Here is a 15,038-nt window from a genome sequence, read left to right on the forward strand (position 1 = left end):
ACTGAATATGAACCGTTAAAGCAAGATCAGGTCCGTTATGAAATATCACAAGGATTCTGTTTCGTGCAGGTGACAAGAGAAAGTTGTTAATTCATTAAAACTTTGATTACGATATACTGGTCATGATGTCATATAATTATCGTTTCACGAAAAAGGAAGACGCTTCAATTCAACAAAAAGTAGAAAAAGACCAATTTCGATTAAGTTACAGACCCTATAAATTAAAAGTCTATAAAGTAATAACTTTCAAATAGTTAATTAGAAGTTCAAAATCAAGTAAAATCCAGCGACGAGAGAGATTTCCTTCGCTAATTTCGCTTCTCTTTGTCTTTTTAGATTAATACTAAGAAGCCTGAAGTTATGCTTAAAGTTGTCTGCGACATTGTCGCACAGTGAATGGTATTCCAATCTGAGGTGCCTAAGTTTTGTGTCGGTAAATGTCTTGCTGAGCACGGTGCGATATTTAAAAAAAAAAAACGCCCCATCGAAACTGAAAAGGAAAAACTCAAACAGCCGTCTTGAGGGCATGTTTCAACAATTAATGCATACGTGGTAAGGCTTCCACTGGGATTAGAGATAAATAAAACTGAGCCCGGCAGATGTGATTTAGCGATTTGGTATGGCTGCCATCATATCCAGGCAGCGAATCAACAAAGCTTGATGGTAATTACTTTGTACAAGTAGTTACTTTGGGCAAGTAATTACTTTGTGCAAGTAATTACTTTGTGTCAGTGGTTACTTTGTGCAAGTAATTATTGTACAAAGTTAAAGATGATGAAAAAAAGAAATCTCGTAACTTATACACTGATGCAGATTTTAGCTTCTGAAGAAAATGTTAAACAGCGTTATCCGTGGGTGGCAAATGGAGATTCTGACAGCAATGCTCGGCGAGTTATGAAGAGTTGACATTTTGCGCATTTGCCCTTCGCAACGACAAAGAGAAAAAAATGGAGAAAAGTTCTTATTTTCTAATTAAAATATAACGCTGCTTAACGGGTAGGTTTAAAACTTGATTTATTATCGACTAAGAATGGCAAAGAAAAAAAAAGTTACGTCTACACTTTAACATCAACACGATTATCTGCGTGGATTAATTTTTCTATTTAAGTTTTATAGTGTTCCCGGCATTAGATCTTGTATCGGCCGCTGATCTATAGCTGACGTGTTGCACAAAAGTGGTGTTTGGATGAATAAGACGGTGTAATCTATGCTTTAATGTCACTCGAAACCTTCTGTCTCTAAATGCATAAAGAAGAGGATTTAAAAAGGAGTTGATGCTAAAACAAACAGTTGTTAATGAACCCACCAAAATTTCTCTGGTCGTTAAAGAAACTTTGCTGAAAGTTTGAGTCATCAACCATAATACTCCTATAAACACAGGAACAAGAAAAAACATCAAATTGCTTGTGACCAAGATTGAAATCTTTTTGGCCAGTTTTCCATCTCGCTTTATACCCATTTGATTTCCTGAGTTCCTCACATGGACAAAAATATGGAGATACATGGGAATAGTGATGATGTACAACAAAATTCCAATTGCGACGACACTGGCGCTGTATGCAAACGAATGAGGGATTCCCTTCGCAGGCTGGATCGGAAGGCAGAAGGTAGTCGTAGTGTATGTTCCCACACCGAGGAATGGAAGGGATGCCATAAATACAGCTATTGCCCACGAGGCAGCCATGCAATAGAGGCATACCTTTGCTGTGACAGAGATACTTGGTCTCATGGAGAAGATAATCGCTATGTATCGTTCAGTAGTCAACAGCAATGAAGAAAGAGCTGCTGTAAATTGCCCGACAACCCACACAAAACCAATAGCTGGACACAAAGAGCTCATGACGCCAACGAAGGCTTGATAAGTCATAGCGTGACGCGATGACGTGATAGCAAGGGTGTACACTCCTAGGAAAAAGTCACTCAAGGCCAAATTTGCAACTAATAACATACAAGGTAGTTTTCTGAGTGTTTTTGTGGTAGACATTGTAAAAAACACTGTCAAGTTGAAGATTATTATTAATGGAGTTAACAGGTATTCAATATATAGAGCTTCATTGGCACTGTCCCAGCATCGATGCATTGGGATGACTGTCACTTCAGAGGTGAAGCATTTTTCATCGAAAGCAATTACAAATCCATACTTAGCAAATAAGCGAGATATTGATTCGACAAGGTAGCGTGAACCTCGACAGCGTGACTTTGGGTAAATGTCATACACCCCTTTCTTGAAAAGCGTCACGTTTGAGTGAGTTTGGTTCTTTATAAGTGTCTTGTTGTTGCAAGCACTGCTCCAAGTAACACCAGAGATGCGCTGAAGGCTTGACGCTTTGAGAACGTGTGAAGGAGGAACAAAGGCATTCTCAGTCACCAATGAAATTGCTTCAAGAGAAGGTAGCTCGCGGGAAATATTCCCATTCCAGGTTTTCAAGTTTTTGAGTTTGAGTTCCCTTTGAGAAAAGCAAACTGGTAATTAATCGCGAGTTTGCTTTACAGTTCACACGGCATCCCATGTAAATATTGATCGTTAATACATATACCACATCTTTGAGATGTGCTTTTTGCGCATGGGTTAATTCGGAGGTCATTAGCAAGCAAACTTCTTCGAGCAGCCGAAGAGACGAATCACGCGTCAAGGGTTTAATTTGCGATCATTTTTCGGTATATTGAAAAAAACTACATTGATTCTATGGTTTCTACGTATGTGGTATATACTACAACAGTTATTCAATAGTCTTGATGTAAGTGAAAATTGTGGATATTGACCTTGCTGCTTGACAGCTTAGTAGATATCCAATTCGATGAATAATCGGTAAAAACATATTATGTCAGTTAAATAGATATAATGTATGTACCTAATAGGTTCACCATGGTCGTTGTTGTTTTTCGAACAAAATTCGAAATTATATCCAAAGGTATATACCAAGGCCATCTTTTTTAGCGAAAAAAGCTTACTTAGAGGTGAATAAATTCACGAAACAACTTCGAGCTAAGTTTTTAACTTGGTAATATATATATATATATATATATATATATATATGACAGGTGTCAATATCAATGGTAACGAAACTGTTGAACCCAATCGAGCTTCACAATGAGCAATCTTTCGCCATATTAAAGTTCACAAGGCAACCAGGCGGACAATCAGACATGGTTTGATCCTACTTTGGTGAAAGATTTAATGAATGTAATCGAGAACTTACAATTCATAGACCCAACGTTTCGACACTCATGTCTAGTGCCTTCTTCAGAGGTGATCTAATCACTGCAAGAAGAGGTCCTTTTATATTCTCACTAATTAGTTGCCCTTTTTTCGGACGAGGTCAAATAGGCATCAGGTAGTAAGCCGCCATCATCGCGATTTAAGGGAGCGCGGACAGGCTTCCAAATAAAGGCGCTATTGGTAATGTCGATTAGTAGTGATTTATCAATTTTCACCACTAATCGACGCTACCAATTAGTGAGCATATAAAAGGTCCTCTTCGTTGTTGCAGCGATTAGATCACCCCTGATGAGGGCATTAGACAGGAGTGTCGAAAGGTTGGTTCTATGAATTGTAACTTCTCGGTTACATATTTTAAATCCTTAAACCAGGGTAGCATCAAACCATGTCTTACACCATATTGTTAGACCATGTTGCTGTGCTCCTCAGATACGTTGATTTAACAAACTTTAAGTGAAAACGAGTTTTCTTTGGACATAAAAATTAGCTTGAAGGCAAGGGAGAACAAAACGAATAAACCAGAAAGTTATATTTGATCACAAGTTACTAAAGTACTTACAGGTATTTCAAATTGATGAACTTGGCAAATGTGCCTTCTGGTATATTGGTAGCGTTATCATCTACGACAGTACTAAAAAAGAATAACCTTTGGTCAAAGTGATATAGTTTGTTAGGAAACTCGAATAAACCTCACTTCTACTTGAGCCTAATAACTATGTCGTCATTAGGCATTTTTCTATTATTATTTTTGGTTCTATATTTCAGTGAGTACCGCCATTGTTCTTGGACGACGAATGTTTGTGTACCAGTATCAAGTTTGCTTTTTGTTTCCACCAAAAATATACTAGTTTTAATTAGGCTTCAGGTAACCCAGCACAGAACAATTAAGTCGTTCTTGTTCCAACTGAAGAATTGAGCAAATTTAACTCGATAATGCTGCAGGAGAGTGAAAGTCTTTCAGCATTTTTCATGCAGCAGGAGAGTGAAAGTTTTTAGTTTTTTCAGCATTAGCAATGATCATTGACATAAAAATATCTCGCATCTTTCCTCTTCAATTCAGTGGGGACACCAAATTCTTCACTGACGTACTTAGGAACATTTTCAAAGACGATTTCAAGCTATAACAAAGAAGAAGGATAGAGAAGAAGAAGAAAGAATGTAAAATAATGAGTCATAGCTATTTACGTACAGAGCGACGATTTCCTCCGGCTTCTTTATGGAATGGTTTAAGTTGTACTTTACGTCGTCTGTATAGCAAATGACCGTCACCTTATAACTTGAATAAGATGAACAACGACAGACTGCCGTGACACACATCTCTGTGACAGATGTTGTGAAAGAAGGGGACAAAAAGATGGCCACAAAAAGAAGCGCGAAGATTTGCTTCACCATGCACCTGTTGGGAGGGAAACAAGTTGACGCCAATAGCCTTTTCAAGAAACAGGAAAAGAAATCAGATCTTCGATACCTTAAAGAGACCTCAAAGGGGTCTTCACTGACCCTTTAAACATCTAGATGGCGATAACTTTGTCTAAATGGTATGAGATGACCAGGAGCATTGACATTTTTTCTTTGATATGACCAGTGCGAATCTACAAAATCTCCCACCCTCCCTCTCTCCCATTTGGAATTACATGTTTTATTCCTTTGGAAACTTAAACTTCCAATACTATTCTATCCTTTTATACTTCTTATCGGGGCGAGATAAGGTGTAATAAAGGCAAAGAAGCAAGCACATTCTAATTTTTCTCAACATACTTAACGTTTTGATAAGATGTCAGTAACAAGTAGGGAGATGCGTGGCGTAAGGTTTAGGGAACTCCATACTCTAAATGGGAAAGGATTAGTTGGAGCGATGGCGAGGTTGCTGTGTTGTGTTTTTTACAAGGAATTTCTCTCTAAAATTGCCCATCCGCAAATGAATATAAACATGCATCAGCAAACACGTAGAGGGAACCTGATAAAATACGTGGAGGGGTGGCGAGGGATATTGTACCTGTAATAGATCATCGTTCTATTCAGAGCAGGAAATGTTTTTCGGAACGCAATTTGGAAACTAACTCTTTTTGCATTCCATGAGGTCTCAAATTGACACTAAAGTTATGGGACACTTTCTCAAGGTCCGATCATAAAAGATACTATCTATTTGTTTAAAAATATGCTTAACAAACCTGTTTGTATGATTCCCAAACGATTCCAATTCAGTTAAGCAATATTCGACAACAGTTAGCACACAAGTATAGGAATGTTACGAACGGGGTTGAATTCCAGGGCGTATCATGACCACACACCTGTAAAAGAAGCAGAGGTGAATGTTCTATAAGTTTCAGCCATGATTAACCTCATTGTAAAGATTCATAGATATTTGGTTCAAATATCACAAATATGTGATGCAACGAGCACTAGCTAACTATTCGTAAATACTGATTATCCACAGACAACACCTTCCACAGGCATCCATCTTTCCCTCTGCGGCAACAAGAAGGCAACCCAATGCAAGTAAATAAAGATTTGTAACTGTAGTTCATCTGCCGATGTGAATTTGTCTTTCCGTATTTTTTTTCTCCGGCTAGTGGTTGGTTCTCTTTTACCCTATTTGTCTGTTTATCCGTCCGGCTTACCCTCTCTTTGCCTGTCTGAAGGGATTACGTTTCTAAAGAAGCTTTAGTACTTCGTTGGTAGAGGGATATAACATAATATTTTGGTTTTGTCAAAATAGTTGATTTAAAAAAAAAAAATGCTAAAGCTGAAGTTTCGAGCATTAGCCTGTCGCCATTCGCCCTGACGAAAGGCTAACGTTCGAAACGTCAGCTCTAGTAATTCTTTACGGTAGCCAATTTACATTATCAATTCATTTTCTTGTTTAACAAAGTTCTGGCGTCTCTTCTTGTCGTCAGGGACGACTAGGCTTGATGACTAAAACAACATCATGTTAGCTATGGGAAAATTCAAATGTCGTGTTGTGTGATAGTGAAACCGATCTTTATCGCCTTCAAATTTAGGATATTGAAAATACAAGTTAGTAATCACTTGTATCCTATGCATGGAAAATTCAGCTTTTCAGTTGTCTTTTTCTGATTTACTTTCAGCGAAAACCTGTTTGAATTAACATGTTTTGCTATTGTGAACAGGGTATTAGTTTCCTTGTTTGGGTACTGAGATCATCTGCGTAAGGCCAGTTCATAGAATGATCTTCGGCTAAAAGGAAGGTCTTCGGTGTCAGGGACTTAGGTTTTTCGTCACAATGAGTAGAAGTAATCAGCAGAGTCAATGGCGATCACACTATAAAATCTTATTCGCATGGAGAAGTGAGACCATACACCATGACCTCGCGCCAAATAACCTTCGCCCTCTCCCCCCTCCCCCCTCCCCTAGGTCGATAGGTATTTACAATATACGCAGCTGAGTTTTAAAATATATTATCTTTAAACACAAGACAGGATTATATACATAAGTAGAGGGTGTGCCGGACATTAAAAAAAAACGCTTCTATAACAGAACAAGAAACTCACAATTAATCGAAACACGCAGCATATTCCTTTATTTGTGTGTTACTTTAAGTTTAACTTTAAAATCTCTACTCGCAACAGAAAACGCAAGAGAGCCGTGCGGCCGACTGCGGGTATTACGGCTTTTTCCAGACCAGCACGCGTTAACTTTTTTGGACACACGTTAGCTTCCATTGTGGCTTTCTATAGGATTGCGATATGCCTTTCAAGGGATATGATTATATTTCCATTACAACTGAACAAGTCAGGCCCCCAATCAACAAAAAACTAAGAAAAAAACTTCCGTCTGACTAGAAACCCAAAGCACTGATGAATATCTATCAAACTGTTAAGCCAGTTTATAAGCAAATACAACTCTTGTCTTTGGTTTAAGAATTGGAGAAAACAATATGCAATATTCTCACCTTAAGGTATGGAGTCCATTTGAACTGTGGCCGTCAGATGCGAGAGACTAGCGAAATTACAGATCCTACCGGTAATTAAAATCTAGAATAACAAGTCGCAAGCATTACGAGTTTTAATATATGTAAATAAAAATGACAACCATACCAAAAAGTTAGTAATTCCGGCAGGTGCATGAACCTTGTTGATATTATCTAAAAAAAACTTGACATCAGAGGGAGTCCGAACGGATTAAATTTCCAAATTGCCTAAGATCAAGGGATGTCTTTCGATCGTGTTATGAATAATATTGCGACCAGTTTCTGAATATGATAAACTAACGAATCTTTATTTCAATTCATTAGCAAATTGTAAAGAACGCAAAACGTTCTGGTGTTTAAAGGTAAAATGACATTTTCAGTAACACGATAGAAATTTGATTTACATTTTGGAAAAAAGTTGAAACTTCTCTACCATAAAATTAAAAACTGATATATGCGGTAGACCTTGAAAAGGGAGAATATGACGAATAAACTTTCCAATCTCGAAAATTGATGATCAGGCTTTGGGTATTTTAGCTAACAAACTCAGCAAGGTAAGGTAAACATGTTGTTATTATTTTCTGCAACAAGTGCAATGCCGCACGATCCTAAATCGTATCGAAAAACCCCAATGTTGCTTTTTATTCAAATTTGGGTGCTGTTCTCGAAATCAATCTAACACGCATATTTTATGAAGGAAAACAATATATTATTTACACTCTCTCTTCAAATTAATCTTTTAACTTTGTTCTTGAAATAAGAAATGTACATTTAAAGAATATATTTGACATAAGCAACGGGCGACATTGATGCCTAACAATTTTCAATTTCTTGATAATCTTGATAATCTTCTATTTGGCTGCCAGAAACACATCACTAAACAACTTCGAAAAAAAAGGAGAGATAACATCCTAATAATACATGGGCAAAATATTCCATCGCAAAAAAGGAGAAGACTGGATAAAGTAAAGCAAAACTCGATGATGGCATAAATTTCAAATCGGAAGCGATTGAGGCCGATAAAGGGGTGACAGATGAGATCAAAAGCTTTCTGCCTACCATTTACCGCTTTGTAAAAATAATTTCTTCTCTTTTAATTCTAAAATGCTAATTTTTCAATTTTGAAAGTTAAACCATAACGTGTAACTAGTACTCCCAGAGGTCGTGAGGTTAAATTTGTAACTTGTATTTGTAAGCCTGGCATGAGTACGTTTTAAATTTTGTCGTTATATTGGTAATAACAAAAAATAACAATAACAATAATGATAATATTGATAACATACAGTGAATCCAAGACCGGAGACTTTAAACTATTGTACATAAATAAAATTTAAAAATAAATGCAAAACTAAAAAAGAAAAAAGAATACATACTTGGCAGGCATTATTGTTGCTAAGGTATTACTTATTTTTCAACAGATAAACATTCGCTCCCTCATTTTTAATGACCCTGATGAGTTATTTTTCATATTTTTTTTCGCTAAATATTTGAGAAGTGTAACATAAACCTTGAAGATAATTCTAATACTGAGTATCAGAGCTTACGATTCCCACATAATGTTTTAGCAAAACTTTCTCATTTGAGTAGCTAGATATCCCATGGCGATCAAACAATGGACACAATAAAGTAAACAGTACGTTTCCATAAGCGCTCGCAAAGACGCAACTGTTAAAATGAAATAACAATTCGTGGGTTATTTTTACTGCTTGCGCGTATTACAAAAACCTTTTGACACAGCTCTATGTTCATCAAAGGCAATTCATACTATTATCAATGACAATTTACACGCACCTTCTACTTACAGCATTTTCTGGCATTTCTAAAGGAATGAATTTAAAATCGGGGTCTATTTATTTGTTTCACTTGACGAAAGACGTGGCGTGGGAAAAATGTCTGTGTTCATGGCCAGTTTTTATTTGGGGATACAAGCACGGTTCGAGAAGAGTGACAAAACATCATTGAACGTTTAAGTAAAAGTTTTAAATCAAAAACATTTTCTTTACCTGTTTTACAACGTTCGAAAAAAGAAAGAAAAGAAAAGCGGCGCAAATATATCATCCCTAGTCTGTGTTCATGGCCAATTTTTATTTCAGGATGGAAGCACGCTTCGAGAAGAGCGACAAAACATTAAGCTTTTAATTAAAATTTTTAAATCAGAAATCTTTCCTTTACCTTTTTTACAACGTTAAAAAAAGACAAAAAAACGACACAAATTTATCATTCCTAGGGTTTCGTGCATATAGACACCTACTCTTCATGAACCAAAAAATAATGGAATAAAAATTAATTATGGTCGTCTTTGTTTGCTGAGAGCATTCTCATATTTACTGTTAAAAACACCCTCCAAACTAATATAAAATATAGAAACGTTGCCATGAAGCAGCAATGGAATTCTCTTGCCACTAAATTGCACTTGATATCGAATGGAGTAATCTCGCTATGAAATAGAGCAACATTATGCTAATGTGTATAATGAAAAAGCTGCGGTCTCTAGCAAGGCAATTCAGCAAAAATAAACTTGAAAATGCCCAAAGCTGTCGAAAATTTCCCACCTTTTTAGGACAAAATTAGCCAGGAAAAAATACTAGCATACACTGTATCTCCATTTCTTACAAAAGACACTGGTTGCAACGACATATTATGGTGTTATCTTCCTGAATAACAGGAACGTGTAACATCGAGTATACATAATAAGAAATTTGATTGAGATTTCTCGTCGAGTACCTTTGGTCGTTCTTGGGCTGTTTCTTGAAATATCTCACCAAAAGTTTAGTCTCTGTTTTAGACCTCTTATGTCCACTCCCTGAGCCGTAATAGCCGCAAATGCGATAGTCAACTCCTATTACGGAAAGATAACATCGTAAAGATCACGGAGGCCATCAGAAAGGATGTAAATACAATCATGTGTGACGTCAAGCGGTAACCTTTTAGAATGTTATACCATTAATAAATTGATAAGTTTTCATCGCTGTGTAAATTTGCCATTGTCTAATATTCTCGGAAGGAAACGAATAATTCAAATAAAACACTTTCTATCGAAATTAATCTAATCGAAAACATCACGTATTTTGCTATTCAGTGAAAATATTCGTTTGAAATGGGAAAAAAGATGTGTGGGGCTTTCCGGTGAAATAAAATTTCTTTGAATCATAGGATCATCATTTTTCAATTTTTAATATAAACAAAACTTTATTCCTAATGATTTCAGAGGAGTTAGTCTGTGTGTCTTCCTAATTCTGCTAATTTGAAATAAAATTAATGACGAAATTTTGCTTTCTCCGCAGGATAACACTTAAAACACCAAATCTCGCTGACATCTGTAGACATTCGTAAAAGTATATCTGTATAATCAGATCTAGATTGACATGAAAATGATCACAAACGGAATCATTTACTTCTCAAATATACATCAATTTATTTAAGCTGACATTTAATCCTATATTTATCATATGAAAGTTTTCTGTGTTCAAATAGAATAGAGGACTATTTTTTTTTAAAAATCTGATAACTCCGATAATCACTTTACTACATTTTTTCCTTAAAGCGACGCAAAAAGACAACTGAACAGGAGGGCAGAATGATAAATCATTTATGCTAATTTGCCTCTTAGCTTAAAAAAGTGTAAAACTTTTTCCTTACTTCAATTTAACCAGCCTGACGTACGTATGTTCCGCACCAGACACATGGAGCTCTCACATAGAAGAAATGTTTAATCCTAATACAAAATTATTTCACCGGCTGGGAGTGACGTTTTTTCATTGCAGCCGAAGGAGGTCTTAATAAGGTTGTGCAAAGATGTAAAAATGTCACAAAATTTTACAAAGAACTCAGAACGATACAAAATCCTTTTTTTTTTTGGGTGGTTGCCAAAGATTCATTATGTCCAGACCCTAATGTGCAAGTCGTTTTTGACCTTGCACGCAACTGGTAATAAAATGACCATCATAACACAAAAGACGCAACTTGTAGCTAAAGAGTTCTGTTATTTGCGTTAAAATAGTAATTAGAAATTATGGAGAAAACCATTTGTCAGCCGACAGATTTACTAAAGACCTCTTGCTTAATTCTTTCAAGTGGAGTTCGAGGTTCTACTGAAAATATTCCTAATAAGAATATGTAGTGTAATACTTTGGCCAAACGTTAGTTTACTAAAGTGGCCGCCGTTAAGAGTTTCTAAAACTGACCGGTTTGGAGCGTTAGCCTTTCGGGCTAATTCTTGAAAAGTCAGCTTAAGAAACTTTTTACGGTTGCCAATTATCAACTCAATTGATTAAAACAAAATTATCTTGTAAAAAAAAGACCCCTCGGACGCAGCAATAACGAATATTTAGAAACTTACCCCATTTCCTCATTTATTGAAAGCGTGATCAGGTGATGGATTTCAACTGGCCTACATGTCAAATTTGAATGATTTGGTTTTCGTTTTGCATTTGCACTGAATTACGTTCTTACGTTGTTTAAAGGAAACTTAACGCAAAGTTGATTTTGAAAACGTGAGGTCACCCTATGTCTTGCAATTTGGTTTAAGCAGGATTCTGCCGCTGATAGTTAAAACAAATATGTCAATAGACTGAAATATATATATATATATAAGTCATAGCTAGATAATTTGTCGTTCGGAAAACATTAAAGGAAATGACGCTAAAAGCAATCAGAGAAGACCAATTTTTTGGATTGTTAAGAGGCTGTCTCTCTTATTTCCACCCGGTCAATTTTGCGTCAAAAATAATTTTGCCTGAAACTCTGTTAACAGAAAGACTTTACCTAGGAAAGAACTAAATTAGATTTGGTTTGATTCGAAATAATTTTCTGACTGCATTACGGGCCATAATTATTTCCCAGTCCGTAGGGACCGTCGCAACGTCTCGAAAATTGAAAAATAGGCATATTTTGTAACGTTGTAAAATATTTGATTCGCATAGTTAAGCCACAGAATTTATATCAGATTGCTTAAAAACCTTTCTAGTTTTCCAAGAAAGTTAGAATTTGCCCTCTCAACATATGTGAAAAGGCGAATTTTAGCATATTCTGACCACTAGTAATCGCCATCGGCCGATGGCCGTAAATAACCTTGATTTAGACGCTAAGTTTTGGGATTTGGGACCTGGTTGACGATTCTATCCTACACAGCCGTTAAGTTTAGACCTTTATAGGCAAAAATATGCAAAAACCCCTGTACGTTTTCGATTTTTCAAAAGTTATGGCCGTTTGAATCAGCACACGTACGAGCATTCGCGATTTTTTCGCCTACACCAAAATCGAACCACCGGAGCAGATTTCGTCATAAATACAGCTTACCCGCTTTGCAGCCCGGCTTCATGGCTCACTTCAGAATTTTTCCAATAACCAAATTGGTGAAATCCATGATAACTTCAACAAATAGCTAGGTATTGCCTTCGAAAAGTAGGCGGCATCCATCGTGATTCGTGGTATCAAAACAAATGCCGGAATTGGCCACATTTCGCGGTGAATCACCCATTTAACATCGCTGCAGAGCTGAATTTTTTCCAAAATCAGAATATAAACTCTCCATGTCTGGAAGCTGAGGGAGAAATGAAGGTTTTAGGCTTCTGAAGAGAAGAAATAATCGCTTTAATTTAGATCCACTTCGATGTTATACTGTTCTCACAAAGGTCCGCACAAAAGAGAAGACCGCTGATAGCTTGTGCCGTACGTTGTGCCATATGGTTTTGTTTTGTATCCCAAAGTAATATTTGGGCAGAAAAATTTTGGATGAAAAGAATAAATGCTTTTACCTGGAGTTTGATATCATATAATTAATAAATCAATTTCAAATATCCTGAGCTTGCTTCTCTCGGTTCCGCGTGGATTGTGTCCACAGAACAGCAACCTGTCAATAGCCGGAGAAATCATGGGTTTATGTGAAATTTCAGATATTCCTCGCTTCCCAAACTACTGAACTGGACTTTATGATAACTCCAGCAAATACCTCCAAAATTCAGTGGTCGGCATCTGTCGATACTCTTCTTTGACTCGTTGTTGCGAACTAAACTCGAAAACTAAAGCCATGTTTCGTGCTTAATGTCCCGTTGAAACTTTGGATTGCAGCTGCATTCTCTTCAAGAATCAGTCATAGAACTCCACTTTTAAGTCTATGTGTCGAAGTTTGGCGTTTTGGAATTTAAAGCTGAACGATTGCACTATCGCGCATAACAGAGGTCCGCATTAATCATTGCGGGTGAACCCGCTGACCCTTTATTTTTTTTTGGAAGGCCTGCAAGTGTAGTATGGCATGCAAGGAGTTTTTCGAAACCAGAGAGTCTTCAGTCTGTAGCGAGTCTTCAGCGAAGTTGTTAAAGCTTTCATTGGACAGAGGATACGCATTGACGAAACACCCATTGAAGGGAACAACAGCTGCAGTAAGAATAGTAGACGAATCAAAGAACACTCTCTGTATAAATAAGATTGAGCATTTTAGTAGCTTCCACAACTTCGAATATGGAGATATCGGTCTGAGAGTTTGGAAATGTTATGGCATCGGTAAAGGGAAGTACATTCCATATGACGTAATTTATATCAAGCACCAAGGTCAAACGTCCCTTCAAACCATAGAATCTCAAGGGTTTTATGATCCTCCTGAAAAACGTGTGGTCAAGCGTCGTTCAAAGGGCAGCAAGGAAACAGAGAGTACAACGCCATTGTTTGAATGCTCTGTGTTTGGATGTGTTGAAGTGTTCGAAACCTTTTCGCAGCTGGAGCTGCACCTGGACGTTGGAAAGCATACAGTCAGCAGGTTAAAGCCAGTATGATGCAATCAAAAGGGACTGGGCCCTTAAGTTCTCGTCGATAGATACCGCTGGTATCGAGTGTTCGAGCTGTTTGTTAGATTCTAGTACACCACTCACTTCTTCCGTGGATACTTCGCTCCACTCGTCTTTACGAACAGGATGGGCCGTAAGCAAACCAAGGGGCAGCGTTAGATTTTCAGAGAAGGTAAAAGAATACCTAACGGCACGTTTTACACTTGGCGAAAGAACTGGGCGAAAGGCCGACCCCGCCCAAGTTGCAGTGGACATGCGAAATGCGAAAAATGAATCAAATGCACGTTTGTTCACTAGAGAACAGTGGCTGACAAAGAACCAAGTTCAGAGCTTTTTCTCCCGGCTAGCAGCAATGCGGCAAAAAGATCAGGGTGTGATCGGGACATCACTGGATGAGGAGGAAGATATCCAATGCGTCCAGGAAAATTCCGAGAGATAAGATCTGGTAGACAAAGTTAACAAAGAGATCAAAGTCTCACATCCAATCTGCTACGATACGTAGGACCTCTGTGAACGTTACCACAATAACACACTTCAGAAATTCAATGTGGTTTTGTTGAGAGCCATCTGTAGTCATTTTGAGATCCCTGTAAAATTGAGAGACAAAAAACAGATCCTCATAGACAAACTGTTAGACGTGATTAGTGATTGTCAGTGTGTTTCTCAGTAGACTTATGTAAACAATGTCTTATACGGTGGCTGAAAGTGTAGAATATGCTCTACAGATACAAACTACCTTTACTTCCGATATCAAGTTTTGACGGCGTTGTTAAAGTGTAATATATTATAATATCTAGTACTCAGTGAAATGTTTTGATAAAATCGATTGAAAATTTACCAAAAGCAACACTTATAACATCTGTTCATACGGAGCATGTGTCAAGTTTTTAACACGCTGGTAGCCGATTTCTCCGGCTATTGACAGGTTGCTGTTCTGTGGACACAATCCACGCGGAACCGAGAGAAGCAAGCTCAGGATATTTGAAATTGACTTATTAATTATATGATATCAAACTCCAGGTAAAAGCATTTATTCTTTTCATCCAAAATTTTTCTGCCCAAATATTACTTTGGGATACAAAACAAAACCATATGGCACAACGTA

At 37.1% G+C, this 15,038-nt stretch overlaps 1 protein-coding gene across 6 annotated transcripts in view; it reads right to left on the reverse strand.

The window, feature by feature from the left end:
• Positions 1–999: 999 nt before the first annotated feature.
• The window catches only part of LOC149037405 (thyrotropin receptor-like), a 46,044-nt gene continuing 32,005 nt past the window's right edge, over positions 1,000–15,038 (reverse strand). Inside the window, exons 1-6 of one of the 6 annotated variants that reach the window (XM_089188483.1) lie at positions 9,876–10,054; positions 7,134–7,215; positions 5,392–5,511; positions 4,410–4,616; positions 3,780–3,851; positions 1,000–2,447 (exon numbers count right to left, since the gene is read on the reverse strand). In XM_089188483.1, coding sequence (XP_089044609.1) covers positions 1,100–2,447; positions 3,780–3,851; positions 4,410–4,612 — 1,623 coding nt within the window. In that variant the 5' untranslated portion in view covers positions 4,613–4,616; positions 5,392–5,511; positions 7,134–7,215; positions 9,876–10,054 and the 3' untranslated portion in view covers positions 1,000–1,099. Of the gene's footprint in view, positions 2,448–3,779; positions 3,852–4,409; positions 4,650–5,391; positions 5,512–7,133; positions 7,216–8,942; positions 9,850–9,875; positions 10,055–15,038 lie in introns of those variants that run through there. The other 5 variants (XM_089188487.1, XM_089188486.1, XM_089188485.1 and 2 more) reach the window with 5 other exon arrangements.

Source organism: Pocillopora damicornis, chromosome 11 (assembly GCF_964200805.1).
Source record: "Pocillopora damicornis chromosome 11, jaPocDami1.2, whole genome shotgun sequence".
Lineage (NCBI taxonomy): Eukaryota > Metazoa > Cnidaria > Anthozoa > Scleractinia > Pocilloporidae > Pocillopora > Pocillopora damicornis.